This window comes from Cervus elaphus, chromosome 24 (assembly GCF_910594005.1).
Source record: "Cervus elaphus chromosome 24, mCerEla1.1, whole genome shotgun sequence".
NCBI lineage: Eukaryota > Metazoa > Chordata > Mammalia > Artiodactyla > Cervidae > Cervus > Cervus elaphus.
The window spans coordinates 48,151,439-48,175,296 of NC_057838.1; the positions used below are offsets into that span (position 1 = coordinate 48,151,439).

At 44.2% G+C, this 23,858-nt stretch overlaps 1 protein-coding gene across 2 annotated transcripts in view; it reads left to right on the forward strand.

Moving 5' to 3' along the window:
- Positions 1–5,867: 5,867 nt before the first annotated feature.
- Positions 5,868–23,858, forward strand: part of ADAMTS9 (ADAM metallopeptidase with thrombospondin type 1 motif 9) — a 164,393-nt gene continuing 146,402 nt past the window's right edge. For both annotated transcript variants that reach the window (XM_043885648.1, XM_043885649.1), the window contains exons 1-3: positions 5,868–6,309; positions 6,877–7,277; positions 12,634–12,796. In XM_043885648.1, coding sequence (XP_043741583.1) covers positions 6,195–6,309; positions 6,877–7,277; positions 12,634–12,796 — 679 coding nt within the window. In that variant the 5' untranslated portion in view covers positions 5,868–6,194. The remainder of the gene's footprint in view (positions 6,310–6,876; positions 7,278–12,633; positions 12,797–23,858) is intronic.

A 23,858-nucleotide genomic window follows, 5' to 3' on the forward strand; every position in this document is an offset into this window, starting at 1 on the left:
AATATTGGACTGAGTTGTCATTTCTTTCTTTAGGGGATAGTCCCAACCCAGGGATCGAACTTGCATCTCCTGAGTCTCCTTCTGGCAGATTCTTTACCACTGAGTCACTAGGTAGCTTCCAGTTGGAAAAAAAAAAAAAAGCTCCATAAACTGGTGATGGGAGTAGAAGGAGGTTAACAGGGGAGGGAGTGCTTGGTGGCCAGCACTGTTCTCTGTCAAACTGAATTGGGAACCACTCTTCCTAACTGCTGCTGCTAAGTCGCTTCAGTCCTGTCTGACTCTGTACGACCCCATAGACGGCAGCCCACCAGGCTCCCCCGTCCCTGGGATTCTCCAGGCAAGAACATTGGAGTGGGTTGCCATTGCCTTCTCCAATGCATGAAAGTGAAAAGTGAAAGTGAAGTCGCTCAGTCGTGTCCGACTCTTAGCTACCCCCTGTCCAGGTGAGAGTAGTGGAGTGGGTTGCCATTGCCTTCTCTGACTCTTCCTAACTGGTAGGTGGGTTAGTCAGCAGGTGAGAGCGCAGATTTGGATGTTTAGAGATCAGTTCCTCTGTGCTAGCCACTAAGCTAGCACCTCAGTCCATTCATTTCCACAGCACCCCTTTGAAGCAGGCAACTGTGATTATAACTCTCTCTGTAGGATATAGAAGGGATACAGAAAATGCACTCTTACTTTCTATGCTCATAATCCTAAAGTAGGCATTGGAGAAAAGCTTGCTCTGGAAATTTCTACTCTAGAAAGTAATAATCATGATAAGATTCTAATTAAAGCAGGATTTTTCTCGGAGGAGTAATGATACCATGAGAAATAGAGATTACCTCCATCATTCCTGGAGTTCCATGTGTGTGCGTGCATGTGTGTGTGAGACAGAGAGTAAGAGAAAGAAAATGACTTTTGCAAATTAAAGGAAATACTGGCTCTGAAAACTAGAAACAACTTTCAATAATTGTAATCTCATTCATTTAAGAAATATTTATTGAGTGCCTATTAGGTAGCACCAAGGGGATACAGTGAGGATGGTGATCGATTTGCTGTTGCCCTCATGTAGCTTAAAGTCTAACAAATAACACCAAACATCAACAAGACAAAAGGGGTGGAACAAAGTAGGGCAGAAGAAGTTCAGATTTCAGGAGGCATATAGCATCCTGGTACATCTCCCAACAATCTGAGCATTGTCAAGATTCCATGCCAGCAAGGGTAGCAACTGTCTATGTTGAATGTGGACTTCCAGGAAGTGGTGAAATTGTATGTGCACACACTTCATTGCTTTCTAACTTGGCTTCAGTTTAATAGTGGTTTGGGTCTGAGCACTTCTGAATCATTTGTAGTTACAAAGTTGAAACCCCTGGAGGTCTCATTCTATAGATACTGAAAGGGGCAGAATAAGGACTGAGGCCCAAAGAGTCTCAAACAACTGTTATTGGTATTCACTTGGGGCTCCAAAGCCTGGGTAACAGCTAAAGTATGGTCTTCTGGAATGATAAGTAGGAAAGGAACACCTGATACGTAAATAACTTAGTAAAATTGCCATGAGCTAGTCATGAACTATCTGGGAACATCATAAAGACCAGACTGGGACATTCCATGTAGGCTCAAAAGGAGTTACTTAGAACTGTAGATTTAGCTTTCAAATGAAAAGAAAGGATGTTCTTACAGATCATACTCATCAGGCCAGGTATAAAGGCTGAATGGTCAGAAACAATTAGATGACCATCTTTCTGTCACTAAGCTGCTTTTATTTATGGAGGTAACAAATTTTGCAGGTAAAGTGATTCCTGATTAAATCCCAACTCAGCACATTCTATCTCTGTAATGCTCTATTAGGTCATTTAACTTTTCAGAGTCTAATTCTCATCAATCGAGCCCAGACAGCAGAACTGCTATGGTGGTCGTTTAGTTGCTAAGTCATGTCCAATTCTTTTGCGACCCCATAGACTGTAGCCCACCAGGCTCCTCTCCATGGGAATTCCCAGGTAAGAATACTAAAGTGGGTTGCTATTTCCTTCTCCAGGGGATCTTCCTGATTCAGCAATGGAACCTGAGTCTCCTGCATTGCAGGCAGTCTCCTGCAGTTACCACCGGTGGCTCAGCGGTGAAGAATCTGCCTGCAAGGCAGGAGATGTGGAAAATGCAGGGTCCATCCCTGGGTCAGGAAGATCCTCTGGAGTAGGAAAATGGCAACCCATTCCAGTAAACGTGCCTAGAAAATCCCACAGACAGAAGAGCCTGGCGGGGTCACAGTCTGTGGACTGTCACAAAGAGTTGGACGTGACTGAGCACACACGCACTCATGCTACCCAGTACCGTGGACTAACCTACTCCTGAAACCACTTACTGCTGACTACTCAGGAACAGTTCTTTATATTTCTGCCTCCTTGTATCTGCCTCTCATTTGGGTGTGGGTTTTCCCTTTCTGTGGAAAGAGATGGCTTTGCTTCAGATCTCTTTCCTGCTGTTTTCACTGGTGTTCTACAAAGTCATCTGTGATGTCATCTTTCACATTTCTGTTGACCAGACTATCTCTCCCTAGTGACTCATCTGCATCATCACTCCTCTGAGATTTAATTTTCATGAAGAAGCATCCACAGAAGCCTCCCATTTAATCTACAATAACATTCAATTCCAGTAAAGCCTGAGAGAAGAAAATGGGCTAAAATCTGTCCTTCCCTTAACTCCAGGTGACCTCAACAAGATATTCTTCCTTCAGAGAAGACTTCTGTAGGGGCCCAGTTATTACAGAATACAGTCTCCCCTCCTGCATTCAGGTATGTTTATGTATTCCTATATATAGAACCAACTTCCAAAGTGCATACACATACATTTTCTTTTATAATTTACATTTTATTGGTTGTTTTGAGGCTCAGTACACATACATTTTAATTTGCACATAATTTTTAATGGATGTGCCAAAAATCTAAAACAAAATCATGTTAACTGTGATTCTTTTCTAAACAGTTATTCCAGTCAGTTTCCAGCCAAAAATTTGGTGACAAAGATTCCTTTAAAGGATACCAAGTATAAACTGTTTTATCATTTATTAATTTATATTATTCATTTATATCACATATATTTATGTACATTAATTTGATAATTGCCTTCTTAGAAATATAAAGTCACTTTAGGATTGCTGAAAAAAAAATAGAGGTTTATATTTATTCATTCATTCAATAAATATTTCTTGAGTTCCTACTATGTGCCAGACCCACACTAGATACTGAGAAAAACATCCTGAAATATCCGTGAGATAATTAAGATTATCATGAAATACTCAACAATAGAAAATGGAGTAAGAGAGCCAAAGATATATCATACATAGCAAAGACAGTGGAGGCAATTCTCTTGATGATTTTAGCCACCCCCACCCAAACCAACCCCCCAAAACTTGGCAGCATTTCAGATCATGTATACTCATTATACTCATGTATAATGAGTAAATCATTGATAATTATGATAATTATCAAAACATTGATAAATATGTATAAGTATGAACTTAGACTAAAGCACTGAAACTGAATTTGAACCATATTTCTTACTTACTAGTTAGGGGACCCTTGTCAAATTATTTTTACCTTTTTCAACCTCAATATCCTTATCTGTAAAATGGAATTACTCTTCTGCCTGCCTCATAGAGATGCTGTAAAAATTAAATGTTGTATTAAATGCGCAAGGGGTAGCTCATGGTTCTCAAAGTTGATTATCATCATTATTATTATTCAGACAAAAGATTTTGACTTGAATTATTTAGTTAGCTAGCTCAGTTGTCCTATTCGTTTACTGTGATTTCAAATATCTTCCAAAGATTTTTGTTTTTAAGACGTTTATAGATGTAAATTCAGAGGTAAGCTAGTAACACTTAAGAAAGGGTGAATAAACTCCCTGAGGATGACAAATTCAGAAAGCCAGACTCCTGAGCACTTCAGGAAATTTCAAGAGAAACTGTATTTTTAGTCCCTTGTCAGCTGTAGAGATGGTTATTTGTATCAGGAGCAATGTTAAAGAACCATAAACAAAGTTCATCCTTTAACGCCAAGTCCTAGAAAGAAAGTGACAAAGAGCACACAGTGAAACCTCTACCCTTACATATAATTGCTATACTGTTAAGTTCTTTATGGGAGGGATTCAAATTGATAAATAGGAAAATTGTTTAATGGGCAGTACTGCAACGTGCTACATTTTTGAGTAATTTAATAGTGGCAGTCCTAGAATATCTTCCATAGGAATCAGCTAAGAATTTGATTTCTTGATGTTTTTCTGTTTCCTGCTAAACTGTCAACAAACCTCAGACACTGTGGTTGTGAGGAATTTTTACTACATAATGAAAAGAAAGATTGTGTATTAGAAGAAATGTCTTTTAGTCAATACCTTGAAGGTTTAAGAAAAAGTTTTAAATACTATTATTGTCAAATCTGATTGTGTGCTTAACAGGTGTTTCTATTTTGCCGTTTTTACATTGTGTGCACCAATCATAAATTCTAGTCAAGGCAACATTGGTGTATTTGGATTAACAACTTCTTTAGGAAATTCTATTCTTGCCAAGTCATTTCTCCCTGTATCAGAAGAAATATTTACATTAATATTTCCAGAGTAGTGAACACTTATAGAATATTGCTTTATATTGCCCCCTTCCCCCTCCCCAACCCCCACCTGTATAGGCAGTCTTTGGTTTTTTCATCCTTCCAAGTAACAGAGAACTCTGGTTCTGGACTTTGGGGCAAATATTCATTTTTTACAGAAATTGTTCAAAACATCCGGGATTAAACACCTCTTTCACACACTCTCTCTCTCACACACACACATAAATACACACCATCCCTCTCTGGCAGAATTTCCGACTTTAAAATATGCATCCCACGTCAGAGGTAGGTATAAAGTGTCAGCTTTGAGCTGTTCCAAGCATCTCTCTGGCAAAAAGCAAGCGGAAGTGGTTGAGAAATGTCTCCAGGCACTGGTGCTTCCCCTTGAGTCAATGAGAGTCCCCTCTCAGTCTCCCTGGCTCCCTATATCTCTAAAACCCGAGGCACATGGGGGCACCGAAATCCCCGCCTCCTCTTGCTGCCCAGAGCAGTTCTTAACCTTTTTTGGGCTGGAGACCTACAGAAAGCAATAGACACGCTCTCGATGGGTCTGAGGTTGGGGCAAGCACAACTGAAAAGCTTTGGGAAACTTTGAGGAGACCATGAATTTGAAACACATCCTGAACTGCCAGATGAGAACCCCAGCTCCACAGCTCTTGACCTCGGCCGGTGAAGCCAAGAGCGGAGCCCCGAAGCCAAACCCCCTCCCTCGTGAGAAACTGGGGGACGAGAAGGTGCCCCTGCGCTGGTCCACTTTCACTTGTGAGAAACCAAAAGGAGATAGGGACAGAAATTCATAGAGAAAGAGAAGAGAGAGAGATGGGGACCGTGTAGAAAGAGAAAAGGGATGGGGGAGATGCGGGAAGTGGTGCACAGTGGGACGGAGAGAAGAGACCGTAAGCGGGAAAGGGGTTACAGAGCGGACTGACAGGGCGAGGGAGAGAAGAGATTCCGAAGGGAGAAAAGAGAGGATACGGGGGAGAGACTGGAGGCGCCAGGAAAGAGGGAGAACGTTCTCTGCTCTGTTCTCTCCAGGGCAGGGAGTCTGAGAAAAGCCCGTCCCGGGGAGATGGCGGACCGCACTCGGCGCCCCTGCGCTCCCGGCGACTCTGCGAGCAGCAAGTACCGCACGGCAGCCGAGGAGCCGAGTGGCAGGAGGCGGTCCCCACTCACTCCGCTTTCTCCTCCCCTCTCCGAGAGGCGGGGACCTGAGTATTTGAGTAGCGCGCCCCCCCTCCGCCCCCCAGCCCCCCATTCAAGAAGCCGCTCCGCTATCCCCGCCAGCACAGGGCGCCCGGCGCGCCTCGGAGCGCACGTTCCGCGCTTTCTCCTGCCGGCTCCCTGTACATTATGCGGCCAAGCAGCCGAGCCCCAGTCCTCCTCCTCCTCCTGCTCCTCCGGCTCCTCCTGCGGCCCGAGCGGCTCAGCTCTCGGCAGGCGGCGGCGTTGCTCAGCCGAGCGCAGACGGGACCCTCGCCGCGAGACCTCAGCGACTCCTAAAGTCAAAAGTTGGCGGCGGGCACCGGGCTCCGCGCGCTCTCCGCAGCCGCAGCCTCGCAGCCAAGGAGGGCAGGAGGGGAGGGGGGTGGGGGCGGCTGGGGAGGGGTGGGGAGCACCATGCAGTTTGTATCCTGGGCCACACTGCTAACGCTCCTGGTGCGAGACCTGGCCGAGATGGGGAGCCCAGATGCCGCGGCGGCCGTGCGCAAGGACAGGCTGCACCCGAGGCAAGGTAACGAGAGTCGGCCACGGGGACCTTTCCGCCCCTGTCGCCACCTCCTTAGCCTCCGTGTCCCACGGCGGACACCCCGCAGCGGAGGCCTCTCTCTCCCCCTCTCCTTTTCCTAGAAAGAATTATCTCCCGCTTTGCAGCCTCTCCCTTCTTTAGGTCATTCCCAGGCATTCTCTCAAGAGACACTGTGGAAAGAACTTAGTCGTCCGCCCCCTTCTTTTAGCCTGATCTTTCTCCTTACCCATGCCAGGCCCCAAACTATGGTTGGTTAGTAACTGGGGGCACCACCTAGTCGCATAATTCAGGGTATCTGTCAGGATCTATAATCATGTTATGTATTTTGTCTTGTTCAGTCTCTGACAGCATCTAACACTTTTTGACACATAGTAGGTGTTCAGCAAATATTTGTCCAGTTACTGAAGGTGAAGGGATTGATTTGAATGGGGAGGAAAAAGCTGGAAAATAACTTAGGTGAACCCCCCCCCCCACACACACACACTTCATTTTTAAGTTAAAGCTTGCAGAAAACTGTATTATCGGTTCATGTGCCTCTGCTTCTCTCTACAGCGAGATTATTAGAGACCCTGAGCGAATACGACATCGCGTCTCCCGTCCGAGTGAACGCTCTCGGAGAACCCTTTCCCACGAACGTACACTTCAAAAGAAGGCGACGAAGCATTAACTCTGCCTCTGACCCCTGGCCTGGCTTCGCCTCCTCCTCTTCCTCCGCTACCTCCTCCCAGGAGCATTACCGCCTCTCCGCCTTTGGCCAGCAATTTCTATTTAATCTCACCGCCCATGCTGGATTTATCGCTCCAATGTTCACTGTCACCCTCCTTGGGGCACCCGGGGTGAACCAGACTAAGTTTTATTCCGAGGAGGAAGCGGAACTCAAGCACTGTTTCTACAAAGGCCATGTCAATACCAAGTCAGAGCACACGGCCGTCATCAGCCTCTGCTCGGGAATGGTAAGTGGACGCGCGCCCCCTCCCCGGCCCTGCCCTCTCACCTCCTCGCCCGCTTCTGGAAGACTTAATTGCTCTCTAGCCTAGGACCCTCACTGCGCCGTCTCCGCTCTGGCGCTAAACATGGGCTACAAACTTGTTTGCGTCCTACGCTTTGGGTGGCTACTCCGGCGAGTGTGCTGACACTTGAGAGAAGCTCATCCTCCCCGACACCCCCCTCATCAAGTCCCAGGAGGGGGAGCTCTGAATGTTTCGGAGCTTTCTAGGGTCCAAATTCAGCTCAGCTGTTGAACTGCGTGTTGCCCCACACCAGTAGGTGGCTGGGATGTCGGTTTCCAAACTCGAAGGGACTTGTCCTTCCCTTCTGCAAACTCGGCCGCCCAGAAGTGGAGCAGCTGAGCACAGGGAGAGCCCGACTCCTTATTGGCGCATCTTGAGTCGGGGGTGTGGGCTGAGAATCCCCCGCGTCCGGTACGGGGAGTTCCTTCTGTGTGTCTTGGAGGGCGGTGCGTAATCTAGAGTCCCCACGTTCTCTCGGGGTCTTTTTTCAGGCGCCAGGAACCCTGAGGCTGAACTGGATTGACAGGGAACAGGTCCGGTCTCAGGAACGGAAGGGTGGGCCCAGGGCTCAGGGGGCGGGGGAGAGGGCGGGGCCTGTTCTGGATGCTCTGCTTCAGCAAGGAAACTAGGAGTGGGGGTGCGTCGCAGTCCGACTCTGCACCCTGCTGGCGGGGTGGCCCCAAGAAGCAGAAATACTGGGGAGGGCTTGGAGAGATTTCCGTTCTCCTGAGATTTCCACTACCCATGGGGTGCCAGAGAATTCGAAAAGGGAGCCTGAGGTGCACATTTCCCTAGAGAGGGAGGGTGAGAGGGCGGGGAAGTCCCCCCCATGCACTGCAAAATACGCACTTAGCAGGGGACCCAAGCTGGTACCCCTACACGGTGTTTATTTACTCACGCCCCTTTTTCTTTCCCCCTCCCCCCCGCCGCACTTGCTCTCTTGTCTGCCCTACACTTGTCTGCCCTCTCCCTTTTATGGGATTTGAGGGTCCGCTGTAAGGTTTTGGCCCAAGTGAAAGCGGTTCTAGAACTTCCCCAAGCGACGTGCGTTTCTGCCACGCGCTCTGACGCAGAAACTATCTTGGGTCAGGATCTCCCAGCGCACAGGGGCTGTGCGTCCTGCTCCCCAGTGATGCAATTACTTTTCCCCAGAGCACCCATACTCCCAGCCGTTACATTTTCTAAGTGGAAGCTTTGACTACTTACCCAGGGGGCTTGGCTGCCCCCCCTTCCGCGCGCTGCTGTTAGTGGCTCGCGAGTCCCAAATGTTGATGTCGCATCCATCTCCACTGCTCAACCGAGGGATCGGGTGGGAAGGGAGGCAAGCTTGTAGACTGAGAGGGGGGAGGTTTAGGCTGCTGGGATGCGAGGATGAAGATGAACCCCCTTTAGCCCCCAGCAAAGCTCCCAGAGTCGCGGTGCGTCGTTGAGATTGTTTGGGGGTGGGCGGAGACGGCAGTTTGGCGAAATGGGAGGGGGTGCTGCATGAGTCATCGTTGCCCCGGGACGCCTGGAATCCTTCTGTTCTTGGAAAGGTGGTTTGATCTGGGTGGGTATAAGTCAGGTGCTGGAACCCAGAGCATCCGAGTGTGCCCAGATTCCAAGGCTGTAACCCACAGTCCCCGAACCTTACTGATAGGGCTGCTGTGTGTAAGTCAAGTTTGTAAACAGCCTTTACTCCTCCTCCCTCCCCGCCTCCACACCCTGCTGAGTGGCCCCAGCAGTGGTATAAACGTTTTGCTGCGCAGGACCTTAATTTCTGTTGGCAATTTTAGGTGGTAACTCGCACTTGTAACTGCAGAATAGTAAGTAACTCTCTTAGGGAACTGAGGGCCAGGACTTATTGAAAGATGAACCCCCTAGACCTTGAGTCCATTTGTATTGTGCCTAATTTGCAGTGTGGCTCTTTTTTTGGAGGGGAGGGAGGTGCAGAAGATCTGGCCTGTTATCCGAAAAATATGCGAGGTAGCCTTTTATAGCTGGAATGAATCTAGCTCCAAAATCCTTGCCCCTTTGCCTTCCTTTTGGAATTTATCTTTCTTGGAAAGATGTCCCTGTACCGGTTTGGTACTTGTAGTATCTTGGCGCTTCTCCTGGCACTCTCAGGAAATCTTCCTGGGAATCGTTCACTCTTTAGACTGAGCCATGGCAACCTTCCTCCCTCCCCTCACCCTACTGGTCAGTTAATAGTTTCCCTGAAATCCTTCTCAGATGTGTTTCTCACCTGTTCTGAGCAGCCCTGCTCTACCTCCAGACCTCTTTGCTTCTCTCTTCCTCTCTCATTAGGGCTGATGTCTAAGAAATATTTCTGTCTGGCTTCTTCTTCTGGTCTTTTCTCTTTAATCCCTGGCACACACTGCTTGGGGCTTCCCTGGTGGCTCAGAGGTTAAAGCATCTGCCTACAATGCTGGAGACCTGGGTTCAATCCCTGGGTTGGGGAGATCCCTTGGAGAAGGAAATGGCAACCCACTCCAGTATTCTTGCCTGGAGAATCCCATGGACAGAGGAGCCTGGTGGGCTACAGTCCATGGGGTCGCAAAGAGTCGGACACGACTGAGCGACTTCAGTTCAGTTCAGTTTTACACACTGCTTGTAGATTAATGATGACAAGGTGCAAAATCACATTGCTACCCTGTTCAGTTACTGCACAGACCTCCCCACTGCCTAGTGAATGACTATAAATTCTTCACTCTGGCACTGAAGGCCAATGACAGTGTACCTCCTCACCCCTTTGTACATCCGTAGTGTCTAGTCTCATCTGTCAAGCTTTGCTTCACAAATCCTGCATTTCAGGCAAACTGTTTTTGCACATTTCATTTCCCTCCCATCTCATAACCTTTGGGCCTTTGGATTTACCAGGTGACCTCAACCAGCTTCACATTCTCAAATCACACCCTTCTTTCAAAGTGTAACTAATGTATTTTGTTCCCCAGGAAACCTCTTCCTGGTCCTTCAGACTGCTTCCATCTCTCTCCACTTTCACAGACATATACCTTCTCTCCCTCCTTGATGTTTAGTGTACTCTCCCTTGTATTATGGTTCTTGCAACACATGTTCTATCCCCTTTGCCTGGGAAGCAGGGTCAGCATCAATTCATTTCTCTCCCGCAGTGGAACCTTTTGTGTATTGTAAGTACTTAGAGCCTGTATTTGAATAAATGGTCACCTTAGCCAAGAAAGGGTTACTCTTCATTCAAACAACTGTGTTGTGAATCAGCCACAAAATTAATTTGACCTCATTTATATTCCTTTTACTGAACTCTTATGTGTCTTGTACTATAATAAGTACTTTATGTATGCAATATTTCATCTGAATCCTTACAACAGCCCAATCCTTGAAAGAACCTATTTTGCAGTTGTCACTGAATCTTTGAGAGATGGGGACTTGCTTGTGGTTTTACAGGTAGCAAGTGACAGAGCTGGGGTTCCCATCCATTCCTTCTGACCATACTCTTAACCATGGGCCAGAGACTGAATCTGTGTTCCTAAAGAGAATTTCAAAGTTTTATTTTTCTTTTTTAAAGGCACTAGACTAGAGTCAGGGTACCTGAGTCCCAGATTTACAAGGAGAACTGTTCCACTGCATCTGTATCACTGAAGGGGACAAGTCAGTTCCTGCCTCTGGACCTCAGTTTCTCCTTTTAATAATCAAAGATGCCAGACTTTCACCAGATGGGCTCCCAGATTCTTTCTCAGTATTTGTGGCCCATCTCTAGCAGCTTTCACATGTTGTAGTTGGTTTCTTGCTCTGTGCTCAGAGAGCACCAGAGTTGTGTTTTGAAAATAGGCAGTGGTGCCTGGGTAAAAGCAAACTTGTTAAATCATTTCTTCTCTGGAAGCCAATTACTCTCTTATTCTGACACCAGACTGTGTCAGAGCTATCTTCTCTTTAAGTCAGGGGCTGATGAACTACATGGGGAGTTTTGGTTTTTTTTTTGTTTTGTTAAATACAAAGATTAGATCTTACTATTAGAAATACAAAAATCTAAAAAAAAAAGAAAGAAAGAAATACCAAATCTGCATACATAGGGTGATTTCTCAAATCTAAATTTATTTTTCAACTTCCCAGGGAATTTTGACACTTAGCTGGGTTTGGGAACCCCAGTGCTTAGCCAAGTACTTTAAAACTTGGTCATGCCTAAGAATTCTAAAATGTCAGTTCTTGGGCCCTACCTACCCCCCAGATATTTCAATTCAGTAGATTAGAATTTGGGTGGAATATCAGCACTTGAGTGCCGATACTGCCACTGATGTTCAAGAGCAGTCATTTCCTGGGTCCAGGGGAAAGTCAAAGGCCTGTGCCTTTTCCCTCACATTGAGGGAAAAGGAACCACAAAGGAGGAGAGAAGAGCTTGGTTTTCTCCTTGAAATACTGCCCACTGGCCTGGCCTGGGGTCTTTTTATCGCTCTTGTAAGGTTTCCTTTGGGTGGCTCAACCTTGCAGCTTCATTTATAATTTGCAGAACTTGTGGGTATATGGGAAGGGGAGTAGAAAGAGTTACTGTGAAACTCTTAGAGTGATTGGCAAACACAAATTATATCCTGGTGGTTAGAGGCTGGCTCACTCTGCAACACCAAAAGCCACTTCTGTTCCAAGCCCTGACAAGGTATCACTTTGCTAAGCAGTTTACACCTATTATCTCATTTAATCTGCACAGTGACAGTAAATATTTTTATCCCTCATTGATAAACAAGGAAGGTGAAGCTCAGGGTAGTTAAGGAACTTACCCAAGGTGGGCGAGCAAGTGGTGGCACTGAGGTTGGAGCCCTGGGCAGCCTGACTGGAGAGTCTTACCCAGGTCAGGCCCTGTGAGCGGGGAGAGGGCTGATGGAGGCTCCTCACTGTCCCTGGCAGCACCGCCGTGAGTGCCTCTGGTCAACATGTGCTTCCTGATTTTCAAGTCAGGATAAGGCTTTCTTGAGGGGGCTTTTCTCTTTGGAATTGATACTTGTTCCTGTTTCCAAGCTCTCCTAACACACAGAAACCCTCTTTCAGCAGCCTGGAGGAGTGACTATAATTACAGCTTAAGCACCGAGGAAATATTTCTTAGAGACTGATTTGGATAGCAGGTTCTGTAGAGTCCAATCAAAGGTTAAGGTATTGATACGACAGAGAGTGAAAAAAGAAAAATAAGAAAAACTACTTCTCCAAGTACACCAGTAAGATTTTCAGCTCAAGGAGCCCTCATGGGAAAGGAGTTGGGTAAGATGGCACCACTTACTTGGCATTGTTCCACTGTCTTTTTCCTCCCAGTGGCTAAGTTATATTAAATCAACTTCTCATCTCTCTCTATTTGCAGCTGGGCACATTTCGGTCCCATGATGGGGATTATTTTATTGAACCACTACTGTCCATTGATGAACAAGAAGATGAAGAGGCACAGAACAAACCCCACATTATCTACAGGCACAGCGGCCCCCACAGAGAGCCGGCAGCAGGACGGCATGCATGTGACACCTCAGGTATTTGCATCTTGCTTAAATGGGAGATCCTAGCTGTGTGAGCTGGGTTACCTGCCAGGCCTCAAAGATGTAGCTGTTTCACAGGCTACAGAGCATTCCCATTTACTTTGTCTTTGCTATTCAGTCTTCAAGCCAGGTAGGTGTATTCCCATTGTACAGGTGTGGAAACTAAAGAGGTTTAGTCACTTGTCCAGTGTTGCACAGTTAATAAGGGACAAATCCAGGAGGTGAACTCATATAGCAGTGACTCCAAGCCCACTCTGGGCAGAGCCACCTCTTGCTGAAGTTGCTAATTTTTAGGATTAAGCTTTAGTGATGTCTTGAGGCTATTGTTATTGTATTCATTAGGACTTCTAGGTGTACAAGTATGAAAAAGTCTTAGAAATGGAAGGCATAAAAACTTCTATACGTTTATTGGAATTTTTTTCAATCAGCTTCAGTGTAACTACTGTTCTGTGACTTCAGGAAGCACAGGATGGAGCTGTGGGTGTCAGTTGAGTGCATGTATACCTGCCACAGATTTTCTTCCATCCTGCCCAGATTCTTGGAGGTTTGGTGCTAACACGGCTTGGCCATTGTCGGTTGTTTCCCCTGGGCACACTGGAAAGCTAATGCTTGTGTGTGCTTCTCTGTCTCCAGTCTTCAAGCACCCTTTCACTGTCTCTGAAGCCTGCTTATTTCTCTCTGATGGTCCTGTTTCTTTGGAAACCATCTATCTGTTTGGCCCTAAGTTTTAGGATGTTTGTTAAAATACCGTCTTTTTTTATTGTTTCTAAAGTTTTATCCCTCCCCTCCATTCTTTATTTTTTAAAGTCTCTTCCTCAAATTAAGTGATTTCTCAGGGTGTTTCTGGTTTCTCCAAATAAGACCAAAATTCAAGAGCAAGAAGGTCTTCCTAAAATGATCACTTCTTTCATCCTGTATCTATATCAGGTTCTTCCACTGTGACAGAGTACAATGTCCTCTTCTCCAGGAATTATTAGTTCTAAAGTGAAACCTTCAATAAAAGATGACGCTGGCTTGTAATGTGCTATAGCCAAGTTGTAGGGTGTGTCATCTGGCTTTATCCTACTCAGTCCTGTGTTCTTAACCACCAGGGCTAATTGGAACATAACTGAAATATTCTGTCTAGCCTCTCTACAGAGCCAAGGGGTAGAGATGGGAGTCAGAAGTCAGAAACAGACGTTAGGGTGCCAAGACTGCCAGCCATCTGCAAGTGGAATGGCAAGACATTTATCACATCTTTGTGGCCCTCCTAATAAGAATGTAGACCTTAACTTCTGACTTCCTAAATCTGAACTAGGAAGTGCCTATTTTATGCATATGTGTAAAGAAAGGAAATATCTCTCTTCCACTTCCATCTTATGTACATTCAAAAGATATATAACATTTTCATTGATCAATTTGTTGAACATTGGCACTTTCTGACACTCTTCTCCCTAAAGTGAAAGCAAACTGTTTTTTAAAAACTGCCTTTTATTATTTATTATGGTCTTATTTTTTACTGACATTGGACAAAGCACTTTACCTACACGACTTCACTTAATCATCACCACAGCAACCCTATGAGACAGACACCAGTCACCCCTCCATTGTGCCTGTTAAAGGAGCTGAGGCTTTCAGAGATGAAACAGCTTGCCTAAGATCTCACAACTAGTCCTTGATGACAACCCATGATTTCCTGTCTTATCTTGCAGCCTTTGCTGTGTGCAGCTGTGATGTGTATGAGTGCGTACATTCGGGTGTGTGTTTGTGTGTGAAAGAGAGAGAGAGGAGTCTTTCTTAATACTATCATTCCAAAAATTCTCTGGGTTCATTTTCTTAAATTAATTACCAAAATAAATAGACATTTGGTTTTCTGGACCAGAGGAGAAGTCATTGTAAGTTCAGTTAAAGACACAAAAGAGAGGGAATCTGCAAAGGTAAGAAAAGAGGACAGCAAAAGATGCCTTTGCTGTCTTTACCATTTTTTTGGAAAAAAAATTTTTTTTTTTCAAAACCACTTATTTGTGTTCTAATTATCAGTATTGAGGCCTCTGAGCCATCTTCCAAATCACCAGTGCCAACTTTTAGTTTTCTATCTGATTTTTTGCTTGCTGGTGACCAATCTGGCAGACCCTTCCCTCACCCTGTGTGATGATTCAGAAGGCCGGCAGTTTTGATTGGCTCTTTCAAAGGTTGCTGTTGGACTATGCCCACTCTGGTTTTTCTCTCCCAGCTGCTTCAGCTCCCCTTCTTTGAGTTCAGATACAGGAAGCTCAGAGCAATTGGAGAGAACTTTGGAACATGGCACATTTCACCAGCAGCCATTAACAGCATGGACCAGCAGATCAGAAACCTCCAAAATCCAGGGAGCTTTGGCACAGGGAGTAAAAGTAGGTAGGAGTGGGAGAAGTCCTTCTGGCTAGGGATTATCTGGCCAATGCAAATATCAGTTTGTTCAGCTTCAGAGATATCCCCCCAAAAGCACTGGTTGGTAATCAGAGGTAAACTTTAAAAGTGCCCTGGGAGCCTCATGCAGATTCTTTAAACAAACTCCCCTTGCAGGGAAGTGAGATGGAGCAAGAATCAGTGGGGTTTAAAAAGCATTCCAAGTGACTTAGAAGTTCAGTTCTATGTGAGAGTTCCCACTAAAGTGGGTTTTTGGGCAGTAAGCACTGTCCATAGCTGGCAGTGTCTTTGCATCTCCATCACTGCCTTCTGTCTTCACTTCTCATAAAGTGATGATTCAAGTTAGAAGAAACTAGCTGTAGGTCAACATGCTAACTCTACCCAGATGTGCAAACTGGAGGCCTGGGATGTTAAGTGACTTGTTTACAGGAGTGATACTTAAATATTCAACAAGAAACCTTCAGAATTTAAGATGGCCCAGGCCTGGAAGCAGGCACCTGGAAGCCCTCTGCTGAGCTAGGTGTAACCCTTCAGTTGCTGGATTATGAGAGTCTTCCTGGGGGCAGGGCACTGTGGCTGTGGCACTGCTTCCTACAGACGGAATAGAGGTCTTGCTCATTTCTGATGGTTAATGTATGTTGAGTTTTCAAAAAGGATTCTGAGATAAGTTCTATTAAAAAGACATGTAGAAGGAGTCTTCTGGAGTAAAAATGTTATGGAATTAGAAAGGAGTCTACAACATAATTTATTCATTAATGTGTGCATTTATTCATTCAGCCATGAGCTATTTATTGAGTAACTCCTCTATGCCATGAGGATTAAACCATCTTTTTAGTTAGATATGTGACCTGAAGCGCATTTAGAACATAAAGTAAGAGTAACATGTCCCTTCCAAGAGGGTAGGTAGGACTAAATGAGTATGAACTAATGAAAACTCCAGGGACAGATGGTAGACAATCACTGAATGGGAGATTTTTTTTTTTTTAATGATCATAAAAATAGAAATTAAGATACCGTAGCTAGGTGTGATGACTCAAAAAATTTAGTATTTAGACTCAAAATACCAAAACTCAAAGTTAATCATATCCCTGAGGTTAAGCTTAGAGCTTCTTGGTCACCTGATCATAAAAGGCCAATAAGAGCCTTGCCCCATGGTGCCCCTGCCAGTGAGTGGCAGGTGTAAGAGCCCTTTCTTTGTGTTTATCTCTACCTAATGCAGCATTTTCGAAGAAGGCAATGGCACCCCACTCCGGTACTCTTGCCTGGAAAGTCCCATGGACAGAGGAGCCTGGTAGGCTGCAGTCCATGGGGTCGCGAAGAGTCGGACACGACTGAGCGACTTCACTGTCACTTTTCACTTTCATGCACTGGAGAAGGCAATGGCAGCCCACTCCGGTATTCTTGCCTGGAGAATCCCAGGGATGGGAGCCTGGTGGGCTGCCGTCTATGGGGTCACACAGAGTTGGGCACAACTGAAGTGACTTAGCAGCAGCAGCAATGCAGCATTTTGAAATTTTATTTCTTGCTACTTTCTCTTAGCTCAGTGTCTGTGTCTCTGTTTTCCCATCGTTGGTTGTGTCTGCCTGTGTGCCCGTTGGCCACTTGAGTGTCTATGCATTGGTTTGTGGTTTCCATCCTGTTTGTGGGTTCCTCAGGATTCAGAAGGAGAAGGCAATGGCACCCCACTCCAGTACTCTTGCCTGGAAAATCCCATGGATGGAGGAACCTGGTAGGCTGCAGTCCATGGGGTCGCTAAGAGCTGGACACGACTGAGCGACTTCACTTTCACTTTTCACTTTCATGCATTGGAGAAGGAAATGGCAAACGACTCCAGTGTTCTTGCCTGGAGAATCCCAGAGACAGGGGAGCCTGGTGGGCTCCAGTCTGTGGGTCGCACAGAGTTGGACACAACTGAAGCGACTTAGCAGCAGCAACAGCAGCAGCAGGATTCAGGATGGGTTGTGGGGTAGCTTCTCTTCCTTATGGCAGGCCCTTGTGACTGGTCTCCCTTGCCACTGGCTCCTCAGTAGAGGTCTTTGAGGTGACTGTCTGCTCACCCTAAACGCCAGAGGGGCTGAGTGGTAGACTCATGGGAGCTGTTTGGGAGAGTTTGTTGCTTTTTAAAAGCCCCTTCCTGCTGATCCTTTGCATTGCATTTCTAGATGACACCCCAAGTTCTGTTTCACAGACACTTGCTATTTGCCTCTGGATTTTATGCAAGAGGATTTAGTTGTTTCTGTCAGTGAAAGAGATGAATTTCCCAATAGGTGAATGAGAGGAAGGCAGGAGAAAAGATGAACAGCAGGTTGTTCTGTTTCAGTTCAGTTCAGTTCAGTCGCTCAGTCATGTCTCTTTGCGACCCCATGAATTGCAGCACTCCAGGCCTCCCTGTCCATCACCAACTCCCGGAGTCTACTCAAACTCATGTCCATTGAGTCAGTGATGCCATCCAGCCATCTCATCCTCTGTCGTCCCCTTCTCCTCCTGCCCCCAATCCCTCCCAGCATCAGGGTCTTTTCCATTGAGTGAACTCTTCGCATGAGGTGGCCAAAGTACTGGAGTTTTAGCTTCAGCATCAATCCTTCCAGTGCACACCCAGGACTGTTTTCCTGGACCTAAAAGACAGTGACTGTCTGTAACTAAAATGCCTCTCTCACCCTCCCATCTCAGCAAGGCTAGCTGTTTTGCTTTCCCTTAAGGCATTTAAGAGTTGTACACTCACTGACCCATCAACGCCGCTTCTAAGGAAGTAATTGTGGACATTTGTGTAAACAGGTTTATATACTGTGTCTGGTGGTGTTTATTATAGCAAGTGACTGGAAACAACCTAAGTGCCTTTGGTTGAAGGATAGATCAATAATTGGTGAAGTCTGCATTTGGTGGATTCCTATGCAGCCATTAAAAGTGATGGCTTGAATTTAGGTTAACAAACCCAGAAATAGGTATACTAAGTGTGCACACAAGTGATGAAGTAATATGAGGGTATGATCTCATTTTTTAAAATAATGACAGAGTGTGTGGGAGAGCATGCATGTATAAAGGAAAAGATCTGAAGCAGTAGGCACACAAATATTAAAAGGGACTATTTCTTGTTGGTAGGAACATAGGCAATCTTTATGTTTTTAGCTTATATTCTTATATTTTTGTCATGATTCTATAATAGGTTCATAATCAAAAAATGCAGTTGAAAATAAAAGGGGGAGTAGCGTGTAATTATTTTGTAATCCCAAGACACTTGTCACCAGGGACAAATAGCCAAGTCAAAACCGCACGTTTTTGTCTTTGGGATGAGATAATCTCAACACCCAGGTAGATACAATTCTTGCCTTGTGGCTACTTCTTTGGGACACCAGGGCTGGTCAAAGCTGAGGCTCCATTCCCACCTAGTTAAACTGCCTTGTCCTTGCTGTACTAACTAACTGTGGGATTATAATGGGATTACCCTGGCTTAGTCTTAGGTGCCGGGACCTCTGCCTGTCACCCTTGTTAGAGTGTACTGTCACTTCTTGGTTGGGCTCCCAAGGATGTGATTGTAAAGCCTGGAAAATACAGGATGCCTATGGAATCGCTGTGATACACACTTTCCATATATTGTCATATGTAATTCATTCATCAATACTGTGGGGTCAATATCATTAGCCTATTTTATGGTTGAGTAAATTACATCTCAGTGAGGTTGAGCCTCTTGTCTAAAGTCACACAGCTGGTAGGAAGTTGGCCTGACACTTGAATCCAGATCTGATTCCAGTTTGCTCTGCTCTGAGCAGAACTTCATTGAAAACACAAATGGAAGCTGCCATCTAAAAAAAATCCTTTTTTCACTCAAGTTTTCAGGGCATCCCCTTTGACTTCTATATCATCTCATCTTTAAATAATACTAACAAAAAATAAATAAATAAATAATACTAACAGTGGCTAATGTTTGTTGAGTGCTTACTGCATGGCAGACACTGTTACAAGTGTTTCCCATGGATTATATTTAATCTTTACCTCAATTTTCATTTTTGCAGATAGGAAAACAGAGACATAGAAAATGTCCTTAAGGGTTATAGTGCTCCTAAACATACCGATTTCCACAACCCTTTTGTCCTGGTCTGGCTAAAGTAGTTTTTTGGCCTGTCCCTTTGTTGATTGGATTGCATTTGTGTATGAATTATTTTTGCTGAAACTTTTTTTTTTTTTTTTTGCTTGAACAGTTTTTTAAAATGCATTCCTAGGATCTGATTTGTTATAGAGGAGGATTGCCTGCTGCCTGGAATTCCCACTAAGGTTCTGATGACTCACGAAGCCTGTGTCTCCAATTTGCTTCTGTTGGAGTATATACTTGTTACACATTAACCTTGTGTATCCCATTAATAATTTAGCATAGATTAGCTGATTAGATTAGCTGCCCTGAGAGCTGGGCCCAAATGGAGTGAGAGACAGACGTAAGGAACAGACCTCAGAAGGGGTCTTCGAGTAAACAATTCTGGGACAGCTTGAGGGTTCCAGGCAGTGACAGAAGCTTTGGTTGACCTCCTACATCTGCCTGGCCCTAAGCCTGTCTGGTGTTTTGTGTGTGTGTGTTTAGTATTTTTAAAGTTTTTATTGACTTTGTTGCAATATTGCTTCTGTTTTATGTTTTGGTTTTTTGGCCTAGAGGCATGTGGGATCCTAGCTTCCTGAACAGGGATTGATCCTGCAACTGCTGTATTGAAAGGTGAAGTCTTAACCACTGGACTGCCAGGGAAATCCCCTGTGGTTGTTGGTTAATTAGTGATTTGTGTGAGAGGCCAGCCTGCCACCACTTTCCCACAGCCTTTTTCTCTCCTTAGATCCTTTCCCCTCAGCCTTTTAACCTAAGAACAGGCCACACTGAAGGGACCATGTGCTGGTCAATGTGAAAGCGCATTGTGGGTTTTTTCATTTAGTTCTATAACAGCTTCCCAGGAGGAAGATGTGTCAGTTATTCCCATTTTACAAATGAAAAAACTGAACTCAAAGAGACATGAACGAACTTGTGTAGATAGGAAACAGCTGACCCTCAAACCCAAGGTCTATTGGAATCTTTAAAGATGGATTTTGCCAGTTGGGATTTATTGTTTTGGCTTAATTTCTTTTCATTTACCTCTTTTTGTTCCTCATCCATCTTTATATGCCTTTCCCCCCTTTTTAAAATTCTTTGATGGACCTTATGTCTATTAAATAGTCAGTAACAGCAATGACTTCTAAAATCCTCTGTAAATTACTAGAAAAATACTGTTTTAAATAATTGAATTCTTGAGCTTGTTTTCTCAGCTTTATATTCTGTGTAGCATTTATATTAAAATATTGCTTTTATTTTGTTTTAACATTAGGACTAATAGTGCAGCACACCAATAAAATTGGCAAAGGGTAGTAAAACAGAAACTTCTAATACAGGACCTGTTCTCATCTAATTTTTAAAAATTTTTCATCATGTTTTTTAAAAAACATTTTATTATGAACATCTTCAAGAAAAGTACAGGCAGAAGTAAAATGAACCACCAGTATGTACCATCTACATTTAATGATGAGAAAGTTTTTTTCCCCATATTTGCTTCTTATTTTTCCTTTTTGTTAAAGTAAACCTAAGTATCATGTCATTTTCTAAATACTCTAATATATGTCTCTGAAAAATGAAGATACATTTTCTAACATACCTGTGACAGTGTTTGTCATGGTGAACAGAATCAATAGTAATTACTCCGTATCATCTGAATAGTGTCTATGTCGGCATTTTCATGTGGTCTCCCAAGTGCCTTCTTACAGTCCATTTGTTCAGATGATGTTCTAATCGAGGTCCACACGCTGCAGTTGGTTGTTATGTCTCTTAAGGAACTTGTCACTATGTTGTCATTGCCATTGTTGTTAACAATCACTGGTTTCTTTCTAGTTTTAATTTTGCTCCCTGTGACTCTTCTTTTCTTTTCCATTTCTTTTACTCTTTGACTCTTCTTTATTACCCTAAGATCGGGGTGCCTCTGCAACAATTTGAAAGAGCAGGGTCAGCCCCTAAACCTAGAACACAGCAAGAAGAAAGCCACCAGGAATGAGCCACTTGTCAGAGAATTTCCTTGAGCACAAAAGGTAGTGTGTTAGGTTGTTTTCCTGACCCTTTGTCTGGAGTCTCCTGAAAACCTCCTCCCCCTTTTTTTAAAAACTGACCAATAGATCCTCAGGTTACAATATTTACTGAGACTACCTTATCTACCATTCAAGAATTTCACTCACGTGTGTTCTGAAACCCAGAAGAGCCAGTTTGCAGTTGGGAATGTGAAATGGCAGGTTAGGTTTGGATGTGAAATAAGGTCTCCGTGATGTATGACACACTTTCCTGTCCCCTCTCACGAGCCCTTTTGATAAACTTCTGGATTCAGAGTTAGCCCGAGGGTGGACCATTTCACCTTTGGTCCCAAATCAGGACCTTTCCCTGTCACCTGTCATCAGATCTCAGTTGTTTTCCTTTCTGCAAAAGCCCATTCATTGCCAAGGAAAAAGGTCAGACAAATACTTGCTAGTTTGTTCATCTTCCCAGGAAACCCCTGAAACAGTTAAGATGCATGTCCTCTAAAGAAAGAATATCAGAAATGACAGAAACCTGGGACAGAGGGCAGCCATCAGATGTGCAAGCTGATGGCCACAGGAGGTACTTGGGGTAAATTTGAGGGCTTTCAGACCTTCACCTAAGCAGGCTGTCTTTTTGGAGTAAGACATCGGAGAAGCTCATGGTTCTCTTTTTACGAGGGTTTTCTTCATCTAAACCCATTCATTTAATAAAGTGCTATTTACCCATATAGTTGAGGTTTAAAATTTTCGTTTCTTGCTTCTTTATTGAGATATAATTGGAGGTTTAAATTCTTGAACTTTGTATCTGCCAAAGTTAGGTTCTTTGATAATTAGATTATTATAGAATCCTTGTCATGGCTATTTGTGGGTAACTAGAGCCTGCTTGGGAGAAGGCAGTGGCACCCCACTCCAGTACTCTTGCCTGGAGAATCCCATGGACGGAGGAGCCTGGAAGGCTGCAGTCCATGGGGTCTCGAAGAGTCGGACACGACTGAGCGACTTCACTTTCACTTTTCACTTTCATGCACTGGGGAAGGAAATGGCAGCCCACTCCAGTATTCTTGCCTGGAGAATCGCAGGGACGGGAGCCTGGTGGGCTGCCGTCTATGGGGTCACACAGAGTTGGACATGACTGACGTGACTCAGCAGCAGCAGCAGCAGAGTCTGCTTGTGTCTGGACCAGACTTCTGCGTGGAAATGCTGTGCAACCCCGAATCATTAGTGAGTCGAGAGCGTTTTGCATGTCACAGAGAGGAGCGGGAGGAGATTCAAAATACCGTGGTTGTGTACTTGTGGGCAGTGGCCTTTGAGAAGGAGTAAAAATAAATGAGCGGCAAATGTTGGTAAAATGCTTCCTTTTTTATCAATTCCCCATCTCTCACATGACATTAGAGTTAGGGTAGGGTGTTAGGAATGCGCTTGGCCTGTGATGTGTGAGAAAAGTTTAAATTAATGGGATAGACCTCAGAATTTTCCTAAGATTTTAATTTTTTACAAATATTTTTATTTTCCATTATATTGGAAAGTATATTATATATATACTACATATGTATATATATAATATATTCTAGTATTTTCTTAATTTCTTTTTTCTATTAAGGTATTATTTATACTCAGAAAACAGTCATCTTTTTCAGTGTACAATTTTTCAAGTTTTGGCATACAGTCAGGTAACCATTATCACAACCAAGATAGAGAATGATTCCTGCTTTGCTTTGCAGTAGCCTCCTATTTTCTGTCTCTCTAGTTTGGCCTTCTCCAGAATGTCATATCACTGGAATCATTAACCATGGTTATTTGAGGTTCATACACACTGTTGCCTGCATCAGTAATTCATCCCTTTGTATTGCTGAATAGTGTTCCACTGTATGGGTAGACCTTGATTTGTTTATTACCCAGTTGAGGGATAAAGTTTGGCAATTAAAAATGAAACCTCTAAAAATTTTCATGCAGATTTCAGGGTGAATATACGTTTTCAGTTGCATAAATACCTAGAAGTGAGATATCTGAGTTATATGGTAAGCGTATGTTTAACTTTATAAGAAATTGCCCATCTGCTTTTCAAGGTGATTGTACCATTTTGTAGTCCCAATGGCAGGGTATAAAAGTTCTGCTGCATCTTCACCAGCACTTGGTATGGGCAATATTTTATTTGGCTGATTTTGTTTTTTAATTTTACCCATTCTATTAAATGTGTAATGGTATCCCATTGCAGTTTTAATTTGCATTTCCCTAATGACTAATGATGTGCTTATTTGCCATCTGTGTATTGTCTATGGTGAAGTGTCTGTTCAAATTCATTCCTTAAAAAAAAAAAAAAAAACTGGAACATCTGTTTTTATGTTAGTGAAGTGAAGAGTACTTTATACATTCTCATATAAGCCCTTTATCAGATATGTAGTTTGCAAATACTTTCTCCCAGACTACAGCTTGTCTTTTCATTTTTCATTTGCAGACCTTTATTTCATATATGTCTTCCTTATTTTATTGCAAACATTTCATGCTCCATGGATTTCATGCTGTCACGGGATGACACTGCAGGAAAGCATAGTAGGCAGTGTAGCATAGGGTTTGTTCAAGACACAGGTGCAGAGAGATGGACTCA